The sequence below is a fragment of the Balaenoptera ricei genome, chromosome 9, assembly GCF_028023285.1.
Source record: "Balaenoptera ricei isolate mBalRic1 chromosome 9, mBalRic1.hap2, whole genome shotgun sequence".
Classification (NCBI taxonomy): domain Eukaryota; kingdom Metazoa; phylum Chordata; class Mammalia; order Artiodactyla; family Balaenopteridae; genus Balaenoptera; species Balaenoptera ricei.
The window spans coordinates 28,300,662-28,328,484 of record NC_082647.1 but is presented as its reverse complement, the minus strand read 5'-3'; the positions used below and the strand labels follow the sequence as shown (position 1 = coordinate 28,328,484).

Below are 27,823 nucleotides of genomic sequence, written 5' to 3'. Positions count from 1 at the left end.
CTACAGAAGTGGCAGCTTAAGAGTGCTGCCTATGAAAGCAAAGTGCAGTGTGGGCAGACGCTATAGGAGCTTCCCAACAGGAATTCTCTTATGCGCTGGGTCATGGAGAAAGGGTTGATAATTTTACTGGCATAAATTTGCCATTAACAGGAACTTTAGCATGTTCTGAAGCATTTTCATCATCCATAATACAGCTTACGAACGTTTCTAGTTGTAATTCAAACCTCTACATTCACACAAAAAAGTCTTTTTTTCATAGTGCTTATCAAACAAGTAGAGTCTCATTTGTTCAGGTTGTCATTTAGCACTTGATATTAGGTATCCCTTAGGCAGGAAACTAGAAAAAAATTATTGTCTTTTCATACTAAAATACAGCTGGATGAATTCATCTGGATTTGCATAACACCATGGTGCATCCCTGCTTCAAAGATTAGCCAGCTGTGTCAGACAGCTGTGTATTCACCATAATCGATTTCCGTTTTCTTCTGGCCTCACAGATAGATCTTATTTCCAGTTCTTAAGTGTAGTGGATACAATGGAGTTCTAGCCAATGGAATGCAGAAGGGTTATATGCCATTTTCAGACTAGTGCAGAAGGGGCTATTGTGTGATTTTTCCCTGTTTTCTCTCTTTCCTTCTGTCAGCCAAATGGCTTTGGAGAACTCAGTGGAGGTGTATGAGTTCCTAGCAGATGGTGGGAGTATAGTATGTAAAGAGCCTATGTTCCTGAATGACTTCATGGAGCAAATTAGCCCCTGCCCCCAGGCCCTGCTGATTGGACTTACTGTGAGTAAGAAATATACTTTTATTGTGTTAATCCACTGATTTTTTGAAGTAATCCCTAAATGAATGCAGCTTGATATGATCAAAAGTACCAGATAACAGATGATAGTTTTAAAGCTGAAACAGACCTAGTGACCTAGTGACCTAGTGACCTAGTGACCCAGTGACCCAGGCACCTACTCGACAGATGCTCTCGTGGCCCAGGCAACACACAGTCCCCTTGCTGCTCCAGATGGGCAGGAAGGAGAGCAGTGCCCACTCCACACACTGCGCCAGGACTTCAGCAACAGCATCCCTCCAGGCAACAATCTTAAGATTTCCAGAGAAAAGACTCAATTAAAATAGCCCAACATTCTTCTTTTATAGGTGAAAAAAATTGAGACTTGGAGTGTTTAAGTGATTTGCTCAAAATTACTTAATTATTAAATGAGGACTATAAACTAGGTCCCCTAACTCATGGTTGAGGTAATTCATATTTATAGGTCATTAAAAGCAGTTTTATTCTGAAATGCATGAAGATAATTACGAGCTATAAAGTTCAAGGAACTAGTTCTGGACTTTAGGCAAGTCAGTATCTGTAGATTAAAATAAAAGTAGATGAAGAATGGTCTCAAATTCTTAGCTACTCCTCCATTGAGAAGTAGAGTCTAAGTCTCCTCCTCTTGAGTTGGGCTGGCCTTTTCAAGTTGTTTGACCGAGAGAATATAGCAGAGGGGATTTCTAAGATTAGGTTATAAAAATCCTTGAAGTTTCCACTAGGTTCTTTTGGAACACTCTCTTTGAGTTTTCACTTAAGTAGTTTGACTACCCTCAGCCTGCCGGCTCTAATGGTCGCGTGTAGGGCCTCCAAGCCAACGGCTCCAGCTGAGCTCAGCTTTCCCACCACCCCTGTGAGTGCCAGACCTGTGAGTAAAGCCAGCTTGGACTCCTCAGATCAGCTCATTTGTCAGCTGAAAACCACAAATTGAGAGAATTCCCCAGCTGAGCCCCACTTGGATTTGTGACCCACGAAATCATGAGATATGACAGAAAATGATGGTTGTTTTAAGCAGCTAAATTTTGCCGTAATTTGTTTCACAGCAGTAGATAAATAGGATGCCCAGTGAATGAAGTATTCTCTTTAGTATGTAGTGTAAATGTTAAAAATGTGGAATGAGGCCAGTCTTCCTGCGTTCAAATCTGGGCTCCACCATTAACTAATTGTATGATCTTTTGTGTGTCTCAGTTGCCCAATCTGTAAAATTTGGATAAAAATAATGCTTACCTTACAGTGGAAATTAAGTGAATTAATATTAATATTCTTAGAACGTTACCTGGCACATAATAAATAAAACATAAAAATTGGCCCCATTCCTTGCTTATTAGTTTCTCACTATAATCCTCATAACACATTCTCTCTCTGGTTGGCTCAGCAGGCTGCGAATGTGTTGGTGTGCCAACCACATCAGCCTGGTAAAGTTGGAACAGTTTTTCCCAGAATCCCCTTTCCTCTCGTTTCGGGTTAGAGCCAGACAAAAGAGGAACTTCTGCAGGGTTTGGAAGGCGAAAATGAAGCAGCAGTCATTTCTCTCTGTATTATTTTCTTGGGGCTGCTTAACGAATGACCACAAATTTGGTGGCTTAAAAGACCAAAAATGTATTCTCTCAGAGTTCTGGAGGCCAGAGGTCTGAAATGAGTTTCACTGAACTGAAATCAGGGTGTCAGCAGGGCTGTCCTCCTTCTGGAGGCTCCTGGGAGAATCTTTCCCTTGCCTCTTCTAGCTTCTGGCGGCCGCGAGCGTTCCCTCACCCCTGGCAGCATCACTTCAGCCTCTGCCTCCTTCCTCCTTTTCCCTCCTCCTCTACTGTGTGTGTCAAATCTCCCTCTCCCTTTCTCTTATATGGACATTTATGAGTAGATTTAGGGCCCAATGGACGAACCAGGAAAATCTCCCCACGTCAAGATCCTTAATCACAACGGCAAAGACCCTTTTTCCTTCTCAGGTAATATTTGCAGGTTCCAAGGATTTAGACCTGATATCCTTGGGTGGCCATTATTCGGCCTTCTGTACTCTCTCACTGTAGTGTTCATTATTTCCTCTGATTGACTCAGTAGGCTACTCACGAGGTGGTTTACAAACCATATCAACTTGGTTAAGTGGGAACTACTTTTCCCAGAATCTCCATTCACTGTACGGGTTCAATGGTTAGAGTTGGGCAAAGGATGAACCTGTACAAGGTTTGAGAGGCAAAAGTGAAGCAGTGGTCATTTCTCTCTGAAGATCACGGTGGTTATGCAGTGACAGCGAGATGCTGATGGATTCTAGGCTGTCCCCTCTTTGCAGCATTAGCTGAAAATGAAGGAACAGTGTGATTTGACAACCTCAAAATGGTAGGTCATTCTAGGCCACATTATTAGAAGTATAGGGCCTGGAGTGATGTAGATAATAATTACATATCATTGATCAGATCTCAGGTGGGATCTTTATTTGAAGATACATGCTAATTTAAAACTATTCAAGGAATACAGAGAAGTACAAAGAAAAAAGCAAAAAATTATCTTTACTCACAACTCAGAAGTCACCATTTTAACTTTAGGTGAATATCACTCCAAACAGTACACAGGTAACTAGGAAAAAAAGATGACTTCAGGATTAAAGGATTTATGAAAGGATAGATTCATAGAAAATTATGTGGAAAAAATTTCATATACCTGAAGGCAGTTAAGCTGAGCATAAAATTTGTGATTATATATGTCTTATTTCAGAACTTTGTAGAACTTCACTGACTTGTTACTGAATAATTTTTTTCCCTTTATGGTGACTTTGAGTGTGTGTGTGTGTGTGTGTGTGTGTGTGTGTGTAGTAACTGAAGAACTCGTTTTTTAAGACTTTATTTTTTTTAGAGCAGTTTTAGATTTGTAGCAAAATTAAAAAGAAGGTAAAGAGATCTCCCATATACTTCCTGCCACCATGCATACATAAAGAAATCTCTATTTTTGAAGTATAGCAATTTAAGTAGGACATATTTATATAGATAATCCTACATTCATTTTTCTTAGATTACAACATACCCATTTGATCTATGTATTTGCATTTTCATTTCAGGGAAATTATTCTTCAGGTTTTTATTTTTACTAATGTAATATATGTATTATGTTTTAGCTAATTATTTTAATCCGTTTTGTATCTTCTGCATTTATTGGGATTACCTCAAGCCTTTCCTCTGCATAATTAATAGATTTTCAGCCATGTCAATTTTGTTCCTTGCTGATTCCAAGTTAGTGATTAGTTCGGAAATAATGTTGTTTCTCAAGCTGTTTATATAGTTGCTTTATCATCTTCTTTTTGAGTTTATGTTTTATTGAATTACTGTTCAGGTTTTATTTTTCTATGGTTCAAAACACTTTTGGGGACTTTTCTTTACCTTGGATAATGTTTTCTTCCATATAGGGTTCTTCATCTGTCTTTACATGCTTTGTTCTCATCCTCTCTTCCTCCTCATTCTCTCCCTAATATCTTTGCTTGTTTTTTCTTTGTGGTTGTTTTTTGCCTCTTTTCCTCAGCTTACTCATATTTAATGTGGGCAGTTTTATCCAGATTCTCAGTGTTTTTGTGTAAAGTGGTTGGATTCTTTTTGGCAGCCTTAACACTTTACCTAAGACTGATTTATCCTCTGCTTGAAAACTGGGAACTGTATTTTATCTCCTTTCTGAAACTTGAAATATATCTGAGAACTGGAGCCTTCTTCACAGGACTTGAGAGCTGAGTTCTTGTTTAGTATTTTGTTCATCACCCACTCCTGTCTTTGTAGAGTGTACATTATCTAGTCCAAGGTATGTTATATTTTCAAGAGACGGTGGTTTCAGGCTTTAGATTGTTCCCTTGTTTTGGAATTAACCCCTAGACAGTATGCTCCTTAACAATATTTTCTGCCTCTCCTGAGCTTCTGAGAGCCTGATGTCAATTATAGTGGCTTCCACTTTCAAAACTTTCTTCTGTTGCCACTCACTTTATAGTACATCTCTCTCCACATTAAACGTATTAGTGAGAATTCTTAGGATTTCATCAATTTACTTTTTCTGGAACAAACTCAGTAATACTTCTTGGGAGTTAGGAGATACATACAAAACCCCCAGAATTTTCTATTTTTTCTTTAATTGTAATATATTTGTCATTTTTGATTATTGTTTAACTTGCATTTGGGAGCAGGAGATCTTGCAATCCAGTTTTTCTTTGTCACCATTAAAAAGACTTTTGACAACACTTTTGAAATAGTATTATCAATCTAGAACTTATGTAGAAGAAAACAAGGGAGATAATAAAGTGATTCAAAACTTTGACAGTTAAGAAACACTTTAAAAATGTCATTTAAAAAGGAACAGAAGGTCTTTACTTACAGAAGACTCAGACACAATCAGTAATTATTAAAAGCTTTCTGTTAGCACAATGAATAGTTTTAATGTGTGTGACCCCAGAGACAGGAGAAATACCAGTGGGTTGAAATCACAGGGGGACTGATTTCAACTTGATACAGTGAAGAAGCTTCAAAAGTAAAAGCATGCCTACCTCTGGGTCTTAGCTCTTGTTTTTCACCTTCTTGAAACTTCCTAATCCTGTGATATCTGCTGGAGGTGCTGCATTATTCTCATTAATCCATAGGATTTTCCAGATCCTCCGCCTATTATTCTCATCTCTCCTACATCTTTTCTCCCAGTGTACTGTTGAACTACATAAAAGCAAATGTGGTTTTATAATTATTTGTATTTTTGTTTCTCACGTAAAATATTTGGTCTACCTTAGTGCCTAATACAGGGTCTTGAACAAACAGTAGATGATCAGCAATTTTGACTGAATTAAATTAGATAATATATATTTAAAACACATTTACTCTTTACAAATTATTGAATTAGTTCACGCTAACATAGTTGTCCTATTAATAAAAATTAAATTTACTGCTAACCTCTCTATGTATCCTAAAGTATGTTTTATTTAATGAAAAAAGTTTACCCGGTTATATTACCACTTATCTGAAAATTTATTCTTTAAAAATTTCACAAGATAATTGGACATATAACAATCACACAATCTGTTGGGTATAATCATCAAATTTAAAAAAAGATAAAGTCTTACAGTATGGTATTATATTGAGTACAAATAAATATTTAGCAGTATTACAGCCCTTAGTTTTTGGTGTTCTAACAGGCTGCAAATCTCAGTTTTGCTTAAACTTAGAGGATTTTAACATCCCCTATAAGAACATATCGTAGAAAGAAACCAATCTGAATGCCTTTCTATCCCACCACTAACCTTCATAATTAATGAGGTCTTTCATTATTTAAATAAATATGCTGAAACCATTTGTCTGAACTAGCAGCTACATATTAAACTGAGTTATTCATAGTTTTGAGTGGGCAGTATTAAGAATTTATATATGCTGTACATTTAAGTGTTACTAATATATTTTTAAAGCAACGTACTTAGCCACAGTTTCACTTCATAATTGGTATGCCATTTGATACTATTAGAACAAAAGCCTTTATAATGGATTATCATATTTGCTTTAACCACTCGAAGCATTGAATATATATTTTAACAATCCAATTTACACATTTTCCTGTTTGTATTCACCACTAATCCTAATCTCTGCCCTCTTCATTGGCACCCTCTCTTATTTTTCTCTGTTAATCTCCCACGTTGTGTCTTCATCACTTTTTAGTGCTTCAAGCTTGGGTCCAATTGCCCCCAAAGGTCACTGGATATTTTCTGTGGAAGTTCCCTTCTCCTTCTCCTCCTCCTTCCTCTCCCTTCCTATTCTTCCCTCTCCACTTCCTCTTCCTCCTCCTCCTCATCTTCCTTCACCTCCTTCCCCACTTTTTTCTTCTTTGTCCTGCTTTTGCAGAGGAGAGGAGAAGCAGAATTGAACTAACCTCCCAAATGTTCTGTATGTGTCTGTAAATTTTTCCATCATCATTAAAAATGGTCCTTCCATTGTTTTGTACATCACATATTTCTGGTGATTAGGGGAAGAAAAATAGGAACTGGAGGAAGAAAGACAAGATAAGGGAGAAAAGAAGTGAAGAGAATCAAGAAGCGTGGAGGGATAGATATGGAAAGTTGGAGGGAAGGGAAGGAAAATTTGGAATGGGGCTACAGGAGAACATAAAGTTTGTGTTTAAAGTGAGATCCAAAGTTCTGATAAAATATAGGCAGAAGAGTTGGAATGGAAGCTGGTAAGCAACGCATCTTTCCCATCTCCATTCTTTGTAGATTTTCTTTTAGTATTTTAGTTTCTATCACATTCATTTTTCTATCTCTCTGACTTCTTTTTCTTTATTTTATAAAATTAAAAAACTTCAGTATACCCTAAGAAAACACACACACACACAACCCCAACAAAAAAACAGATTGTCCTCTTTCAAAAGCTCTCTAAAATCAAGTATGCTGTGACTGGTGCCCATCTACTCCAGTGCCCCCTACTACTCCATGCACAGCAGGCTGTGTCCACAGACGCAGGGAGATATAATATAAACTTAATTTTCTTTTCAGTCTTTTTATTTTCTGTAGTACCTTTAAACAAAGTCTCAATTACAGATTGTTATTGCTCACAGTTTCATAAGACAGAACTTAATATTCTCTTTTTGATGTGACCAGACATCTTATCTTTGCTTTCCCCCACTCTCTAAATAGTAAGCTAAAAATGTTTTTCTTAATCTAAGCTGTGGCTTCGAGTTGGTTAATCCAGTTTAAACAAGTAGGGTTCCTTTCTTCTTCCCTCCTTTCCTTCCCTCCCTCCCTCCCTTCCTTCCTTCCTTCCCCTTGGATGATTTCTCCCTGACACAGTAAAGAGCTTCCTAGGCCCTCAGCACAAAGGAAGTAGGTATTATTACCTACTAGGTATTATTACCTATACCTAGTAGGTATTAACACAACTTCTAGTGTTTATATACCGAGGCATTACATTGCATATAAGTACAAGCTGTACTCCATGTAAACACAAGGACCTTTTCGTGCTCTTAGAGTTGTTTATTCAAAATGACTGAAATATATATTTTTAGATGGGTGAATACTTTATTCATGGTCCTGCCTTTAGTTTATAATCATTTTCTCCAATCCCACCCCTCCCCCATGTAGATGGGGAAAGAGGACTAGGGAGACTTCTTTCCACTCAGAATACAAATATTGAACATAATTTATAAAGCACATATCTGAAGTATTAATAATGACTTCTGTGTGTAATCTGAAGCACAGTCTAAAGAGGTGAGCCACGAAGTTGAGTGCAGCACAGTGACAATGTTAGGAAATGCTGTTGTATTATAATCTTCCTGCTACACTTTGAAAAAACACATTTTAGCCGGAGAATAAAATCCAAACACCAGAGCGAAAGTTAATCTCAGTTTTCACATATAAAATATTTATGTTTTAGTGAATGGTAAATTCTTATCTGTGCTTTCCTCCTGGCTTCCCCTGTCTCCACGATGTTTTAGCTGTGAAATTAGCTTTTCCTCTAAGAACGAAAGAATGAGCACTCTACAAAAACCCTTCTTATATGGTTTGTCTCCTGAAATGATCAGCTCTGCAGGATCCTTCCATTCATGGAGATTATATGTGTCTCATGCAAATCAACCGGTAACCTGGGCAACAGTGCAGACAGCCTGGGCTGTGCTATTATAAGGTGACCGACAGAAGACATTCAGTGTCACAGCTCCCCTTGGAAAGAGCTCACAGGGAGTGGAACCAGAGACCATGAAACTTCTGTTACTCCTCTGGCCAACACTGGATCAGATTGTGAGGAGAATAGACTGGGAAAATGGATTGTAATTCAACACAGATATGTTGAATCAGTGTTTAAACTGCTAATCAGATCATTGATATGAGGATCAGAGTTTGTATCTCCGGATGGGGGAGGGGAGGATAGAATGGGTAGACAGAACCAGTAGTCTTAGGGGGTAGGATAGGGTAGAGACAAAAAGTTATGGAGAAGAAGACATACAGATGACCAATAGGTACATGAAAAGATGCTTAACATCACTAATTATTAGAGAAATGCAAATCAAAACTACAGTGAGGTATCACTTCTCACAGGTCAGAATGGCCATCATTAAAAAGTCTACAAGTAACAAATACTGGAGAGGGTGTGGAGAAAAGGGAACCCTCCTACACTGTTGGTGGGAATGTAAATTGGTGCAGCATATGGAAAACAGCATGCAGGTTCCTTAAAAAACTAAAAATAGAGTTGTGATATGATCCAGCAATCCCACTCCTGGGCATATATTTGGAGAAAACTATAATTTGAAAAGATACATGCACCCCAGTGTTCATAGCAGCACTATTTACAATAGCCAAGATATGGAAGCCACCTAAATGTCCATCAACAGATGAATGGTAAAGAAGTTGTGGTATATATACGTACTATGGAATACTACTCAGCCATAAAAAAGAATGGAATAATGCCATTTGCAGCAAAATGGATGGACCTAGAGATTATCCTACTAAGTGAAGTAAGTCAGAAAGAGAAAGACAAATATTGTATAATATCACTTATATGTGGAATCTAAAATAATGATACAAATGAACTTATTTACAAAACAGACACAGACTCACAGACATAGAAAACAAATTTATGGTTACCAAAGGGGATGCAGGGTGGGGGAGGGATAAATTAGGAGTTTGGGATTATCAGATACAAGCTACTATATATAAAATAGATAAACAACAAGGTCCTACTGTATAGCACAGGGAACTATATTCAATATCCTGTAATAAACCATAATGGAAAAGAATATGAAAATATGAAAAAGAATATATATATATATATATATATATATATATATATATAATAGGTATAAAACTGAATCACTTTGCTGTATACCAGAAACTAACACAACATTGTAAGTCGACTATTCTTTTTTTTTGTTTTAATATGACTGGTGTCTTTTTATTTATTTATTTATTTATTTATTTATTTATTTATTTATTTTTGGCTGTGTTGGGTCTTCGTTTCTGTGCGAGGGCTTTCTCTAGTTGTGGCAAGCAGGGGCCACTCTTCATCGCGGTGCGCGGGCCTCTCAGTATCGCGGCCTCTCTTGTTGCAGAGCACAGGCTCCAGACGCGCAGGCTCAGTAATTGTGGCTCACGGGCCTAGTTGCTCCGCGGCATGTGGGATCTTCCCAGACCAGGGCTTGAACCCGTGTCCCCTGCATTGGCAGGCAGACTCTCAACCACTGCGCCACCAGGGAAGCCCCGACTGTTCTTCAATAAAAAATTTAAATGATAAATAAATAAGCCATCTAAAGAAATGTTATGGGGAAATGCAGAGGATTGTTAGAAATCAAAGAAAGCTAAAATATACATGCCAGTTTATTTTTCAGAGAAGCTTTGTGTTCAGGAGGAACCGAGGACCTAGAATGAGTTGAACTGGTCTAGAAGAGCTGATTGTGTTTTCTCATCATGTATGAGAGCAGGAAAGAGATGGAAACCATTCAGTGAACTGAAAGAGAATAAGAAGGGCTATGGGGCATGGGACAGTCTGGGGATGAAACATGGTCATCTCCATGTTTTCTTTATTATTTTTTTTCTGTCTCTCCAAGTTCTTTTTTTCTTTCTGATTATGTAAGCAATATGTACTCATTTTTGAATATTTGGAAAATAGATATATAGCATGAAGAATAAAAATCACTTGCAATCTACCATTCAGACAACCAATAACATCATGAATATTTTGGTGCATTTTCTTCCTAATCTTTTTTCTTTGGCTTTTATATTTTGAAATATAGTTTCAGTTTTTATCTAAGTTATGCATGCATAAGGCTTTAAGAGAACAAGTGTTCTGCAAAGCTTTTTGGGAAAAGCAGAATTTTCAAGTTTTAATGGATTTTTTTGATACTAACCTTCATTTCTAAGTAACATGCTATTTTGCCATTCTTTTTCTTTTCCAGTTTTAGGCATTATCTCTTGCCTTGAGAAAGGTGAGGAGAGGACCTGGCTGTTGCTAAAGTATACTTTTTAAAAAGGTAATGCCATGAATCTCATGCAGTCTTAAAGTGAGCACGTCAGACTTAGTGGTTTAAAAAAACAATTCCATACACTGTTTTTCATGATTCCCTGGGTAGGTTGGGCAGTTCCTGAGTTCTAAGAAGACAAGAGCAGAGGCTTCTAGGCTTCCTAAACATACTCTCACCCCACTGTTGGCCTATTGGTCAAAGCACATCACAAGCCAGCCCAGATTCAAGGGGGTGGAGAAATGAACTTTAACACTGATGTGAGAATGAGCAATACATCCTTGCAAAGAGCATGGCCACGAAGAGCTGTGATTTATTAGGGGTGTGTTCACCACAAAGTCATTTTTAATTTTGGTTCCCACCAAGTTACTGTTCCCTGTGTTCTTGTTTCTCTGATTATCCTATTAGAAGCTTTCTTCAGATATTTAGAGATCTTTCAAATATCTGGAGATGCTATTCAATCGTATGAAAGGACATGGCACTAAAACACTGACGGGAAGCTCTGCGCACAGGATTGGGGTGTGTTGAATGGGGGGTTCGCTACTTGGTGATCTAGCTGGGCCATTTGTTTGGGGAACCCCTCATCATCAAATTCCCCAGGAAAATGTGTCTAATCTCCTGCCTGGAAGGTATAAACTTGGCTCCTGCGGTTCTCTATCCTGGGTCCTGATACAAGGCTGCTTTTAGTATCTCGGCTATGCCAGTGGCCCCTGTTTCAGGTACCCCCTGTTTGATCCTCTTTAGAGAATAAACTTACAGGCTTTGCCAGGGCCGGCAGAGGAACTGTGGATTCCATTGCTCTCTTCAATAGACTTTAGCAGACTCTCTTGTTCTTACCCCACTTTCACTCCCGTTTCCAAGGTGACTGGTGCCTTAATTTCTTTCATGGGTTATGTGGTGTAAATTGGTTTGCTTCTTGGCTTTCCATATTACCAGTTTAGGATTCAACTTTCCCAGTAATGCTGAGTCACTTACCAAACATCTGCTTTCCAGCTTCCAAAATCTTTCTGTTCTCTCCTCTCCCTTTCTCTTTGTCTGTATAGATTTATTCCCTGCTGTCACCCCCACCCCTCCTCCTTCATCATCATCCTTAATGTGTTTCAGGAGTTACTACTGTGTACACGCAGGTTCAACCAGAAATCTCACTGCTTTATGCATGTTACACACGTATACTGTTTATTAATTCATTTTGCATGTTTATTTTTTCAAAGTTTGGGTTTCAGCACAGACTGGGTCACGTGAAGTGTTTGCAGTACCACAGCCCTTCTGGAAACCATAGTGCTGCTATACCTATGGCCTTAGTGAGGAATCTTTTTTAAAAAATAAATTTATTTATTTATTTATTTTTGGCTGCGTTGGGTCTTCGTTGCTGCACGTGGACTTTCTCTAGTGCGGCGAGAGGGAGCTACTCTCCGTTGCGGTGCGCGGGCTTCTCATTGCAGTGGCTTCTCTTGCCGCGGAGCACGGGCTCTAGGCACACGGGCTTCAGTAGTTTTGGCATGTGGGCTCAGTAGTTGTGGCACGTGGACTTAGTTGCTCTGCGGCATGTGGGATCTTCCCAGAGCAGGGCTTGAACTCGTGTCCCCTGCATTGGCAGGTGGATTCTTCACCACCACGGCCAGAGCTGATTGAAGTAGGGATGAGCTTCGGATCCAAAGTAACCAAATCTTTGGGTTAAGTTGTGACCTTTGAAATGGCCACACACAAGTGCTCTATCTTATATGTGTTTTCCATATTGAATGATGACTGCCATTTTTCTAAGGTATTTGTGTTAGTCACACACACAGAAAAAGGAATCTATTACTAGTAAAAACAAGAGCATCAAATATAGAGATTAACTGAGCCAACATCATATCAGAACACTGGAGTAGGGAACAAGGGATGTCTGCTGCTGGTTGAAAATGAAAAAATTGCTTTGTACTAACATTCCAGTGCTCTGTGAAGCCTCTTTATGGGATAGTTGATACCGTTTACTATTTAATTTGCTTCCTTTATATCTGTCCAATAAACCCAGATTCAACAGCATAAGCTAATCCTAGTTCTGTTCCTTGTGCAATTTGTAAAGAACTAGGTCCTTATAATCCTGAGCAGTGGGGAATACCCTGCCACTATTACTGTGATGAGAACGATCCTGAAAGAGAGAGTTTGAAAATGTCATTCTTGCCTTACGTGGTTAAGGTGAGTATGTTCTGTTCAGAAGGTATGAATAGAAAAGAATAGCATCTCAGTTGAAAACCTGGAAGATACAGTTTCTAATTCTAGGCTCCTTACCAACTACTTAAATTCCTGAGGCAAGTCACCTACTGTCTACTCCTATTTATTTATTTTTTTCTTCATCTGCTGACTAAGGGCTTTGTACTAGAGGACTCAAAGTTCTCTTCTAGCGCTCCAATTCTGTATCAGCTGATACCTGTTGTCAGATTATTTCAAGATCATGAAGACAGAGATATATATGCAGCTCCCTTTTTTTTCAGGCAGTTACTTCATTTCATTGCTACCCCCAAACAACATTTTCTCCATTCCTTTTCATTCTCCTTCTATTTCTCTGTTATCATCAGTCACATTTTCTCCTATGCAAGCATTCTGTTGGGAAATAGGCAAAACAACAGTGTTTAGGTGTTTGTAGCAAAAGGGAGGATGTACAGCGCGTCAGTGTGAGCGTGTGTTTGAGCATGTGTACGTACACGTGGTGGATATGGGGATTAGGGTGTGGGAATAGTGAAGGCAGGAAGAAAACAGATGATGGCTGGGAACCTGCCGTATCCAGGAATACCTTTGGCAGGGAAGTTTATCTTTGAAAAGAACTTTATGCCTTTTGGACATAGTGAGTTTTCACTATGAAATAAAAATAAAGCTGATGCTAAAGTTTGATATTGGATCTAGAAAATTGTAGAAATTTGGTATGAAATAAATTTTGTAAACATCAAAGTACATTAATCTGTCTCTCATTTAACAATGTTAAAAGAATAAGGTGAAAAGACATTAAGCCAAAAAGTTATTGGTGAAGATTTCAATGGGGGGAATTATACGTTGCCCCCAGAACTACAAAAGTCATAGTCATTTTCTAAATAAGCTAAAAAGAAAAAGAGGCACTTAATTATGCCTAGCATTTCTGAGTTTTCTTATTAAAAATGCAATTAGTTATTAAGATTTTTTTTTTAAATAGACAACACAAAGACATTCTGAATAAAAGTATAGTTTGGTTTATCCCTCTAGCTAAATGCATTCTAAAACTATATTGTCTCCACAAAAAATTAAAAAATAGAACTACTATATGATCCAGCAATCCCACTTCTGGATATTTATACAAAAGAATTGAAATTAGGATCTTGAAGAGATATCTGCACTCCCATGTTCATTATTCACAATAGCCAAGATATGGAAACAACCTAAGTGTCTGTCTGCAGATGAATGGATAAACGAAATGTGTTATATACTTACAATAAAATATTATTCAGTCTTAAAAAAAAAAAAGGAAAGCCTGACATTTGTGATAACATGGACAGACCTCGGGGACATTATGCTAAGTGAAATAAGCCAGACACAGAAAGACAAATACTATATGGTCTCATTTACATGTGAAATCTAAAATAACCAAACTCAGGAAGCAGAAAATAGAAAGGTGGTTGCCAGGAGCTGAGGGGAGAGGAAAATGGGGGAGGTGATGGTCAAAGGTACAAAGTTTCAGTTAAGCAAGATAAATAAGATGTGCCTAAAGCTGTCAATACTGTTTTATACACAGAATTTGCTGTGAGGATCGATCTTATGTTGTGTTCTTATCACACACCCAAAAACAATGATAATAATAATAAAGGTGATGGGGGAAACTTTGGGAGGTTGAATGTGGATATGTTTATGTCCTTGATGGTAGTGATGATTTCAGGGGTGTATACTTACCCTCAAACTAACCGAGCTGTATACATTAAATATGTACCACTTTTTAAAAAAAATTTTATTTATTTATTTATTTATATTTATTTTTGGCTGTGTTGGGTCTTTGTTTCTGTGCAAGGGCTTTCTCTAGTTGCGGCAAGTGGGGACCACTCTTCCTCGTGGTGCGCGGGCCTCTCACTATCGCGGCCTCTCTTGTTGCGGAGCACAAGCTCCAGACGCGCAGGCTCAGTAGTTGTGGCTCACGGGCCTAGTTGCTCCGCGGCATGTGGGATTTTCCCAGACCAGGGCTCGAACCCGTGTGCCCTGCATTGGCAGGCAGATTCTCAACCACTGCGCCACCAGGGAAGCCCATGTACCACTTTTTACATGTCAATCGCACCTCAAAAAAAGTGGTTTAAAAAGAAAATAAAATAGTTAGTATTTGGTTTTTTTCCAGAAAAGATTTGCTGACCTCTGCTTCAGGGCACTAATTTTCCAACCTCAATGTTCTTCTAAATCATTTGGAATACTTTTTTAAAAATGTAGCTTCCTGGGTTCCATCCTTGAAATGTTAATTCAGTAAATCTGCAGAGGCCTAGGAATTAGCATTTTAAACACTTTCATCAAATAGTTCTGACTCAGATAGTCTTGAGCCAAACATTAAGTAACACTGCCTAAGGGTCACCGATAAAAGCTCAAGAGGTAGTTTGCAGGAAAATTCAAAGAGCTCTCTGCAGTCTTTTCATCCCTTTCCCCCAAATTAAAACCAAGCCTCAATGCTTTTTGTCTTTCCTACAAAAGACAAAGTTGTCCTCATTAGAAACTCTCCCTTTTGTGTAAAACAAATACATTTCCACTGAAATATACAGCCCTGGATATTTCACAAAGAGACTCTCAAAGTAGGTTTAGTCTGAGATGTACTCTCAAGAGGTTTGCAGCGATGATTCTACCCTGTGTCAGTCATGTGTTCATGAATAAATTTTGATTTGTTCCTGCTCATATAATTTTACATTCATTGGAATAATTCATTTAAAAATGAAAAGGTTATTTTAAATTAAAATTTAAAAAGGTTATCTCTTATCCTTGAATAATTTTCTAAAGGAAATTATCCAGGCAAAAAATAAATAAAATACTTGTTTGCTGCCAGCTTCTCGCTAAAATTTACTATAAGGTGGATTCAATATTGAGTTTCTTCTGTTCATACCTCCAGAAAGGAAATTATAATTTAACAAGCACACAAGCGCTCCTAGTATTTAATATTTTAGTGTTAAGCATGAGGATTATCACGCCTTGATCATCAGAAGTGATTAGCTAGTAATACAAAAATGCTGTTTAGGGTAAGAAATTGTGAAGAGAGTATATTCTAACACCGTTTCCCTAATAATTCTGATCTGAGGAATCCCATGAACTTTGGTTAAAAGTGCACATTCTGAGGCGCCTCTCCTAGAGATTCTGATTTGTTAATCTGGAATTGTTCCCAGAAATCTTTATTTTTAATAAGAAGCCAGGTCATTTTTTAGATCAAGAAAGGTTAGAGGACATTGCTACAAGGTTAGATTTTCCTGATCAATTGTCAACATTACAGGCTTTTTTCTTTAATATTTAGGAATTACAGAAAAAGAAGAGGTGCTGTGTTCTTTAGGCATCACATTGTGGATGCTTCTGATTTATTCTTCTCATAGATTTCTGCCTCTGGTAAAAGAATAGAGATGCTTGGTTTGAATCTGTTCCATCACCTCAGTTCTTTGGCTGTTCGGTGCTTAACCACGTTTGGCTTAGATGCGCTGAGTCCTTAGATGGGGCAGCCCAGTTTTATACAGCCCATCTTTTAACTTCCTTGCAAAAAAGGATAGCCCTGACCTCCCCCACTCTGCCCATTTTATAGATCCCCATCCTTGTGTCTACTATACCGATGTGTCAGTATAAAGAATTTGATGTATAATATACTTCTTTCTCTAGGCACATATACAGAAGAAAAATATTTGTTTGGTGAGTGTTTGGTACAGTAAAATATTTTCAAACCGAGGAGGAGGAAGATTCCATATGGTGTTCTTAACCAGAATCAGGAAAGGGGTACACAATTTGAAAACATTCTCAATATTAGAATATAATTTTTATTTGTAAAATAAAAAAAATTATTTCTATGCTTTTCATATCAGCTGAAAAAATTGCAACAGGTATTTTTTGACTGATGGAGATATGCAGAAGACATAGTAATTTTTAACTAGAAGCAATCTCCTCCTGGAGGAAATATGAGAAGTGAAAATTTAATTTTAACAAAAGAAGACATGATTCAAAAGATTTTAAAACTAGGGTGGATGCCTTCTAATACATTCCTTCCAATGTTAAAGTCTGTGATTTTTCAAACATTCAGAATCTCTTGCCTTAAAAAATATTATTCTGATCACTTTGCTCAATTTCATTCCTCCTACATGCATGTTTGATTGTAGTGTACACAGACTTAAGGAGGAAAAACCCTGGAGTTCTGTTTACTCCTAGGATGTAGAAAGCTGAAAAACAAACAAACAAAAAACCAAAAAACATGCTCCCATCTATCAATGAGAAAAAGCTGGATAAATGACAAAATTACAACTTTCCCTGAATCCATCAGAGAACTAACGACGCAAGGGAACGGAATAATCTAAATTGATGGAGGGACAACCTCCTCCAAGAAGAGAAGGAACGTGTGGAATGGATCAGCTATGTAGAGCAAGGCAGGAAGAGATGCCAGCCACCATACTTACACCCTGACAGAAGAAATGGCATGCCAGTCTTTAGACACAAATATTATTTACCTCAGCTTCTACAAGTCTATGCAAAATACGTGGCATTCAATAAAAAATTACAAAACACACAAGAATAATGAAATCATTCTCAAGAGACAAAGAAATGACCCAAAATGTTATAAGTATTAGACAGGGAATTTTAATTGCTCTTTAACAATAAACTTTGATTTAAAAATACTTTTAGATTTACAAAAGAGTTGCAAAGATGGAACAAAGAGTGCTAATACCTGGTTTCCCTGATTGTTAATTAGGATACATAGGGAACATGTGTGCACTTGTCAGAATTAAGGATCTAACATTGATGATACATTACTATTAACTAACTTCTGAAGTTTATTCAGATTTCACTAGATTTTCCTTAATGTCCTTTTTCTGTTCCAGGATCTTACCCACAAAGTCATGTTGCATTTAGTCATTATGCTGCCTTAGCCGCCTCTGGTCTGTGACAGTTTCTCCAACTTTTTGATAAACTGGACAGTTTTCAGGAGTACTGGTTGGATATTTTATAGACTGTCCCTGGATTTGGGCTTGTCTATCTGATGTTTTTCTCATGGTTAAACTAGATTTTTAGGAGGAAGACCACAGAGTTAAAGTGCTGTTCTCATTACTTCATACCAAGCTCCCATGCTATCAACATGACTTATCATTGATGAGGTTAGCCTTGATCATCTGGCCTAGGTAATATTTGCCAGGGTTCAGTTTAGCTGTTTAGCTTTTTACTTGCTGTTGGGACAGAGTGGCAACTTTCAAGCTCCTTATATATGGAAGAGAAAACTAGTAGTCCCTGTTGTATTATTCTAGGAAATGATTTATTTCACCTATATTTTAAAACTGCTTAGAATTTTGCAAAATAGTCCCATGATTTTTTTTAAAAAGTCCTTCTGTTTTAGTGGTTATTTCTTTTTTGCCATTTATAATTTTGTATAATTTTGCTTTTCCCTTTTGTTTCTAGATTAAGTTAGCTAGTGATCTGTCTACTGTGTTAAAATTTTCAACTGACACTTTTCGATTTTATTAGTTTAACTCTTTCTCTTTTTGAATCCATTAATTTTTGCTTTTATACTTGTCAATTTCCTCTGGCTTTCCTTTGTTTTCCTTTTATAGCTTTGTAAGTTGGGTGCTTAATTAATTTTCCTTTTGTATTTGTATTTCTATCGGCACTTAACACTAAAACTGCTTTAGTTGTATCACATAGATTTGATATGTTATATTTTCATGGTTGTTAATAAATTTTTGAAATCTTGATTTGTGTTTTCTGTTGACCCAAGAGTTGTTTTATTAGCATGTTTTTCAATTTTTATGTAAAAAGATCCTTAAAAAAATTTTTTTTAAAATTTTTATTTATTTATTTATTTATGGCTGTGTTGGGTCTTCGTTTCTGTGCAAGGGCTTCCCCCAGCTGTGGCAAGCGGGGGCCACTCTTCATCGCGGTGTTCAGGCCTCTCACTATCGCGGCCTCTCTTGTTGTGGAGCACAGGCTCCAGACGTGCAGGCCCAGTAATTGTGGCTCACGGGCCTAGTTGCTCCGTGGCATGTGGGATCTTCCCAGACCAGGGCTCGAACCCGTGTCCCCTGCATTGGCAGGCAGACTCTCAACCACTGCGCCACCAGGGAAGCCCTAAAAATTTTTTATTATTAATTTCTAGGTTTATTACATTGTGTCAAATAATGCTGTTAGTATTATTTCCATTTTGGTATTTATGGACTTTTTCTTTTTTTGGTTTTATATGTAGTCAATTTTCATAACATGTTACATGTACAGTTAAGAAAATATATTCTCTAATGTTAGAGTTTGACATATATCTACCATATTTTTGTACTGTTTATGTGTCATATATTTCTCTTTACTAATTCGTTGTTTGTCATTTTTTTTCTTCACCATTTTCTAGTTTTTTCTATAACAATATTGAAATTAGCTAGTTTCTTAGTTCATATTCATTCCCTGGATACAAAACTTGAGCAGCTTCTTGTTCAAGTGATGTATTGAAGGAATGTTTTGAGGAGAAAACAAGTGACGGGTGCTGGATAGGGCAAGGGGGGGAAAGCTTCAACCAGGTAAGGATGTGGGAGCCCAGGGGGAGTTTTGAACATGAATTATGCCATAGAGTGAGTCTGGCCCAAGGGGCTTGGACTTTCATGCTCCATATCACTTAGTAATTAGCTGTAGGCTGCAATCTGTGGGCTGGAAATAGTCTTCTGAGTGAGGCTGTTTCTGTTGCTTGTTGGCAATTCTCTCCGGAAGGGAGCACCTGTGAGCTGTTAGCAGTCCACACTGACAACAGCTAGGAGATAAGTCACTGTCTTGGTAAAGTGGATCAGGGAAGGAAATAAAGACCATCTACTACAGCTAATAATCTCTTCTTCCCCTTTTCTGCCATTAAGTTTAAGATGTTTTTCTTCCCCCATTGAAATAGAATGCAAACCACATGGAGAGGGGGTAAGTATGTATTGCCAAGCTTACCATTGTCTTACACGTATTTCACATATGTGTGCTACCAGCCCTGACATTTTGGGACCCTTGATTTTAACAAATGCCAAGGTAGCCATATTTAATTATCCTTCTTTATTATTGATATATTTTTCTGGCATCAATTGCTTGAAAACTTTCTATCCATTCCAGGTATGAAAACATTTTTGGTGATACTTACCTAATTTTTTATTAGTGAAAAATGGCGATAGATGTGTGAGGCCTGTAAATTACAGATTGTAGGTATTTGCGTGAGAAAGTTGTGAAGAGACTACTTTGTCTCACTCTGCTCCCCCTCTAGTTCCCTTCCTGTGAGCCTTCAGTGAAGGCTGGAAACTGAATTTGACCTTTTCCAGACTGTTTGTAGCCAGGGCTCTCTGTGTGATCCAGGTTCAGTCAAGCGGAGGCACCCACCAGAGTCACACAGGGAGAAAGCGGGAGAGGGATAAATTGGGGGACTGGGATTGACATATACATACTGCCATATGTAAAATAGATAACTGATAAGGACCTGCTGTACAGCACAGGGAACTCCACTCATTACTCTGTAATGATACGTATAACTGATTCACTTGGCTGTACAACAGAAACTAACACAACATTGTAAATCAACTCTACTCCAATAAAAATTAAAAAAAAAAAAAAGATTTAATCTTGGGTCAGAGGTGTCCAAGCCTCTTGGGCAACTGTAACACAAGTTCTGTTGCCTGTTCCCTAACGTCCTGGATGCCAATTGGCACATGCTGCTGCAGGAAAAACCCCGTAGTATGGTTGGGCATTTCTTCTGGTTGCATGGTTTCTATTTTTGAAGTGCTCCCTGAAACTATATCCTGCCTAAAAACTTGCAGTAAATCCCTCCCTCCTCAAACTATCTAGAGTGGATTTCATTGCCTGCAACTAAGAACAGTGACCCAGTCAGTGACAGTAATAAATCTAAGTATGGCAGGATTATTCTCAAAATAATATCTCAGTGAGGTTACCACATTCTAGGTTCTGCTCCTTAACTTTGTGGGTCCAGAGACCCATCCCTGTCAGTTCTCTGAGGTAGTCAGTTTCAGAAATGGACTCATACTGTTACCATATGATCCTGCAATCCCACTTCTGGGCGTATATCTGGAGAAAACTGTAATTTGAAAAGATACATGCACCCCAGTGTTCATAGCAGCACTATTTACAAGACATGGAAGCAACCTAAATGTCCATTGACAGATGAGTGGATAAAGAAGTTGTGGTACATATATACAATGGAATATTGCTCAGGCATTAAAAAGAATGAAATAATGCTATTTGCAACAACATGGATGGACCTAGAGATTATCATACTAAGTGAAGTAAGCCAGACAGAGAAAGGCAGATGTCATATGATACCCACATATGATTATGTGGAATCTTAAAAAAAAAAAAAAAAAGATATAATTGAACTTATTTACAGAACAGACAGAGACAGACATAGAAAACAAACTTACGGTTAACAAAGGGGAAAGGGGGGGAACGATAAATTAGGAGGTTGGGCTTAACATATACACACTACAATATATAAAATAGATAACCAACAAAGACCTACTGTACAGAACAGGGAACTACACTCAATATGTATGTGTGTGTGTGTGTGTGTGTGTGTATATATATATGACACTGTGCTGTACACCTGAAACTAATACAACATTGTAAATCAACTATACTTCAATTAAAAAAAAAAAAGAAAAACAGACTCATACTACTGAAACTGATATGAAGACAAATGATACTGAGGTGGGCATAAGCATGCATGGTAATTAAACAGTCAAGATGTCAGGGAAATTTCTGCCTAAACACAAGCTATAATATATGATCTTAAGTATGGGTAAAGAAAACTGGGACTGAGTAAGAAGATGGCAGAAATGAACCTCACAGAAACCAATATGTTAATATTTATCAAGTATCAAAAACATGATGATAACATCAGCTGCACAATAGCTTTGCAGAGTCTCTCTTCTGTTTCTCAGGGGATGCTCTCAGGGTGGTGGCAAAGGTGGCAGAGCAGTCAGTGTGGGGTATCAGACACTTGTCCTAATATCCAGGAACTGTCCTGAAGTCTTGCCATGCTATACTTATGTATGTCATGGATTCTCCTCTTACTTGTACCCACATTTTAGGACCTAGGAATTTTCCTTTTATGTCCACTTAGAGGCATGGTCATAGACTATCAACATGAAATGCCAAATCATAACGAGTGAGTGAGAGAATATAGAGCAAAAACTGGAGGGATTTATATGACCTTGTGACAAACCTCTCAGATAATAGCTTGAAGGGCTTGTCAATAGGACTAGAAAGCTTCAAGTTGGTTGACCAAACATCCCCCTACCATGGGCAGACCTGGATGAACATCATGAAATTCAAATTTCTTACCTTTTTGTGTGTGTGTTTATTAGTTTATTTTAAGACATGTTTTACCTCTCTTTCTGTATAATATGTTACAGTCTGGAGTCTGTCTAGACATACATCTTGAGATTTGATTGGAGTACATTCTACCCACCCTTTTTCTGATTAATTCTTAGGTTACTACATTTAGAGCAGAGGTAGGGAGAAAAGTTGATTTCTTGATTTACCCTTCAGAAGACAGTCTTATTTCCAAATTCTTGGAGTGGGTCTCATTCAAACCATCAAATACTGACAACACCAGTCTGCCAATATTCTCAAGAAATATCTACCTACACAGTCTATCTTTAGACTTTAAGAATGAAGGCTTGTGAAACTTATCTTCCCTCTAATTTTAAACTTAAATTTTAAGATCTATTTTTTCCTGCAAATGCAAGTGATTATTCCCAGTCATTTTGACTGTATCTTGGCTGTGTTTCAGTTGCTTACATCTAGCATATTTTAATAAAAGTTAATTTTTAAAAATCTAGTATTTAGTTTAAAATTTAAAGAAAAACTTCAGTCATGATATAGGATTTATCTCTAACCAGTGTGACCTGTCATTTTTGATATATTCTATCTAAAAAAATTATTTGAAGAAACTTGGCATGGCAATATAGTTAATACAACTGTATGTTTGCCACCAAAACTAGCAAAAAGTCAATTCACACTTAGGATCAATTTTGTAAGTTTTATTAAATATAGAACATCATCTTAAAGAAATCTCTGGGGAGTTTGAGACATGGCTAAAAGATGGTGAATGAGTCTCAAGGATTCTATTAAAAACTCTGTCTAGAAAAATCAAAGAAGATGCCTTTCCCCCTCTTATTAGGAAGCATTTTGACATTATGAATAGTCACAGGAATAAGTTATTTTATACTGATTGTAAAATATACTGTAGATGCTCCTCTAGGCTTTATAAGAAAGAGTTCCCCAAAATCTCTCCTTTAATATGCATTTCTGGAATTAAAGTAAGTCTGGATAATTTTTTTAAAAGGTTTACAATTGCAGGTGTGTTATGATTGCTTTTTTGCTACAATACTACTCATACTATTATCCTTGGTAGCCTTTCTCTCTCTTTTGGCTCTTTATCTTTAGCAAGACCAATTTTGGAAAGAACTTGCCATAGTTTACAATACAAATACAAGAACAATGTGAGCCATTAACACAAGAACAGTAACACCATTAACAAAATATAAACAAAAACACCAAAACAGGAAAAAGAGCAGAACTCAGTGTTCTGCTCAAGATTTACCAGGCACTGGAAGTTATTGTGATCAAGTCCAAACTTTAAGGCTACTCTATCTGGATTCAAGTAGAGGGAATTGTGAAGTTTGTGGTGGCAGGAAGACTAAGGATCATCAGAGGTTAAACCTTTACCTTGGCCTTTGGTTTGGTTCCTTCTGGGAAAGGAATTTATCTCAGGGTCTATTTATAAGGAGAATGTAATGCACAGTACCTGACAAGCAATCTCAGAGAAAATGTAGGCACATTTAACATCTTATTGACTTTTACATCTCCTGTAAAAATTTTATTGAATAGACTGAGCTCCAAAGAAACAAGTTTTTCTCCAACTTCTGCCTTCAAACATGTTCTAGAGATCATCATTTCCCACCTCTTGTGGGTATTATAGATTCCACAGGTTTCTACGAATAGTTCCCTTTTGATTTATAGTATGAAACTATAAATAAACAAGAGGAAAGCTGGAAAATTTAGAAGCATGAGGGAACTAAACAACATACTCCTGAACAACCAATGGGTCAAAGAAGGGATCGAAAGAGAAGTTTAAATATATCTCAAAATAAATGAAAATGAAAACACAATAACCAAAACCTATGGGATGCTGCAACAGCAGTTCGTAAAGGGAAGTTCATAGTGATAAATGTATATGTTAAGAGAAAGATGTCAAATAAACAACATAACTTTACACTTCAAAGAACTAGAAACAAAAGAACAAACTAAGCTCAAAGTAAGCAGAAAGAAGATCATAACAAAGATCAGCATGGAAATAAATGAAATAGAGACTAGAAAGATAAAAGATCAGTGAAACTATTAGCTGCTTTTTAAAAGATAAAGTTGACAAACCTGAGGAAAAAAGAAGACACAAATAAAATCAGAAATGAAAGAGGAGACATAACTGACACCACAGAAACACATAGATCATAAGAGACTACTATGAACAATTACATGCCGAAAATTAGGTAACCTAGAAGAAGTGGATAAATTCCTAGAAACATAAAAGTATCTAAGACTGAATCATGAAGAAATAGAAAATATAAACAGATCAACAATGATTAAGAAGATTGAATCAGTGATCAAAAACCTCTTAACAAAAAAAGCCCAAGACCAGATGATTTTACTAGTGAATTTTACCAAACATTTAAAGAAGAATTAACAATAATCCTTCTTGAACTCTTCCAAAAATTGAAGAGGAGGGAACACTTTCAAATTACTTTTATGAAACCAGCTTATCCTGATACCAAAGCTAGACAAGAATACTGATAAACATAGATGTTAAAATCCTCAACAAAATACAAGCAAATCAAGTTCATCAGTACATTAAATGACTCATACACCACGATCAAGAGGACTTTATCCCTGGGATGCAAGGATGATTCAACATACACAAATCAATAAATGTGATACACCACATGAATAGAATGAAAGATAAAATTCAAATGATCATCTCAATAAATGCTATGAATAATGAGAGTTATATAGGGTAGACTGCTTACAAGTTGGACAATACAGGTATATAGGCCCTTGGTGCCTGAATCTCATATCTACCTAACTCAAGCTCTCAAAAGAATTTCCTTGTTCTTAGCCCAAACATCTCTGTTATTCTTTCTAAAGTATCTTCCTTTTAAATCCTAACCAAATTTAATTTAATCCAAATTAAAACTTTTCACTTCTAATCTTAGAACATTTTTATTTTATGGAATAGATTTTAATCTATTTACTACTTTTAATGTCAACTTTCCATGGCATGTCCATTAGCTGAATATTCAATAATAGATGATCAGGGGTTTCTTCAAAACTTGTATAGGAGGAAATTGCACATAGTACCCAAGATTTGGGGAATGCAGAAAATTTTCAGACCATGAATGTTTCCATTTTTTTCTAATGGAATGTGAGAGTTTATTTTATTCTGAAGGACTTTAAAGGAAGGGATACATGATAAAAAGCCTATAAAAGGTGAAATATGTGATGTTTAAAGTCTCATGGTAGACTTTTTATATATATTTTTAAAAAACACTCATCTAGATGAGGTGCTTTGAGCAGTTCTGAAAAATGTAGTTCCAGAAAGCAACTGCTTTGATTCCTAAGGAAGAAATTCTAAATAGTGCAAGCTTTTTTATAAGCATCTGGGTTTTTGATAATTCTGTCTACCTACAACAAACTTGTGAGTGCATAACCACTATTTTAATAATTATTTTCCCTACACTAGTGTGTAATACCATATTTGACTTTGCTTATGCAGGCCATAAGTTCCAAAAGGCAATTTCCTGGGCCACAAAGGCATCCATTTGAAAACACTTGAGATTGAATCAACATACTTTAATAAAAAAAGATGTATAATCTAAAAAAAAAAAAAACCAAAAAAAGGAAAAGAGTATGAGAGAAACCTGTGGGATTGGGAGGTTGAAAGGACTTCTAAAGAACAGGAAAGTCCTGTACGTGATTTTAATTCGATTCCTGTGTGGTTCCTGTATTCTTATCCATTTGGGAAGGACTTTGGATTGTCAGAGAGCACAGAATAGAAAATTATAGAAAACTTAAGCCAGTGTCACTCAGATTTTACAAAGAAGAGTTCCCAGCTCACATCTGGGTTATGTATGGAAGAAAGTGAGCTAAGCCTCAATCTGGGACTATTTCTAGAAAGTCCATTCCAACCTGTGCTACAATGAAGAGGCAAGAATCCAGCCAGTGGAAACTGTGTGCAGTTGGTCAAATTAAATTGCCAATATTTGAAGAGGTTCCAGGATGACCCTAGATTGAGTAAGTCATCTGCTTTTCTGGGGAAAGTAATGTTTTGGCAAGAAAAAGAAGAGTTAAAATTTGACTTGAATATTAAAAGCATAAAGGCACAGTATTTGGAAGAGACACAAATAAGGAAAATCATATTACTGAATAAAAGTACAGAAGCAATGGAGAGAGAGATACAAGATCTTTTCTTGACTAAAATATGGAAAGTAAATCAAGGGCTTAGCATGGAGAACATTCAGGATGTGGGCAATAAATTCTTGTGGGGAAGGGATTCATATTAGTATGAAGAATTGGCAGTCATGGAATGGGTCAAATAAAAACAAAATGCAGACACCGTGACTTTGGGTCTCTTGTGTTGAATATACTGGGAGAAAGATTTCAGAGGTAGAGAGGACTAAGGAGAGATGGAGATGTCATGAGAAAGTTGGGGCCAGCCTGGGGAGAGTGGAAAGGAAAAGAAAGGAGTGGCATAGATTAGAGAAGGGATTGCTTGTTTGGAGATAGATGGCTGTAGGGAAAGAGAGTGAGGCTTGCATTTATGGTGCGTCACTATCACACGGGATTGTCAAGAGTCCTGCCGGTTAGGTTATTGATATTAGTTGTATCAGTGCAAACACCCATTTGCCCAGGGGTCTTCTTGTCCCCTGTGCCTCAGGCAGCCTCTAGGCCCCAATACCTTACCTTTAAAACCCTTTTCAATTTAGGGCTGCTCAGCATCAGTGAAGTCAAATGAATAGAGACTAGAGCATAGATGATAGCTTCCCAGGCCCAGAACCAGGACCCCTTATTAAAAAGGACACCCCAGATGGAGATTAGTAGGGTCAGAAAATAAGAGGTGAAGAAAATGAGGAAGACGGCAAGAGACCTCAGGGCAGTAGAGTGAGCTTCCGGGCTGGAGTTGGAGTGGCTGGTGATGATCTTTCATCTGCCTCAGGTGTTGGAATAATAAGTCCATGAGCAAGACGGTGGAGGCCAGGAACAGGAGGAAAGGAATAATCAACACAACCACTTGCTGGCACATGGAAAAATCCCACAGGAATATCTCAAGTCTCTCAGTCGTGGTGCTGTTTCTAGGGAAATGCCTCTTGGAGATTAATTGAATCTTGCTGTAATGCCCAACAGCTGCAAAGATGATAGACACACAAGAAATCAGCAGAGAACCCAGCAACAGCCGAGGAACCAACCTCACAATTCTCCACTTCAGCCAGAAGGTGGGGTGGCTGAAGGAGGAGACTTTGACACAGTAGAAGACAGCAAGCAAGCTGGTCAACCAGAATGAAAGAATGTTAGTAAATTCCCAGACGATCCTGAAGTACCAAAATTCATAACTAGGGTGGAAGTGGGAGCAAAAGTTGTACAGCATCGATGACCACAGTTGACAGAAGCAGCAGACACCCAGGCTGGTGAGAATCATTTCCACTGGTGACAGCCTTTGGAAACTCACCCACTCTGTGCCCAGCACTACAGCAGTTAAGCTGCTCTGCGCAGTTATTGTCAAGAACTTGAGCATATAGATGATCATGAAGAAGACGGAGAGTTGGATGGTTATCAT

At 37.5% G+C, this 27,823-nt stretch overlaps 1 protein-coding gene across 1 annotated transcript; it reads right to left on the bottom strand.

Moving 5' to 3' along the window:
* Positions 1-100: 100 nt before the first annotated feature.
* On the bottom strand, positions 101-27,823 carry TAS2R16 (taste 2 receptor member 16). The gene is given in 3 exon segments (XM_059932512.1): positions 101-226; positions 26,953-27,184; positions 27,186-27,823. Coding segments are annotated over 3 exon segments (996 nt in total).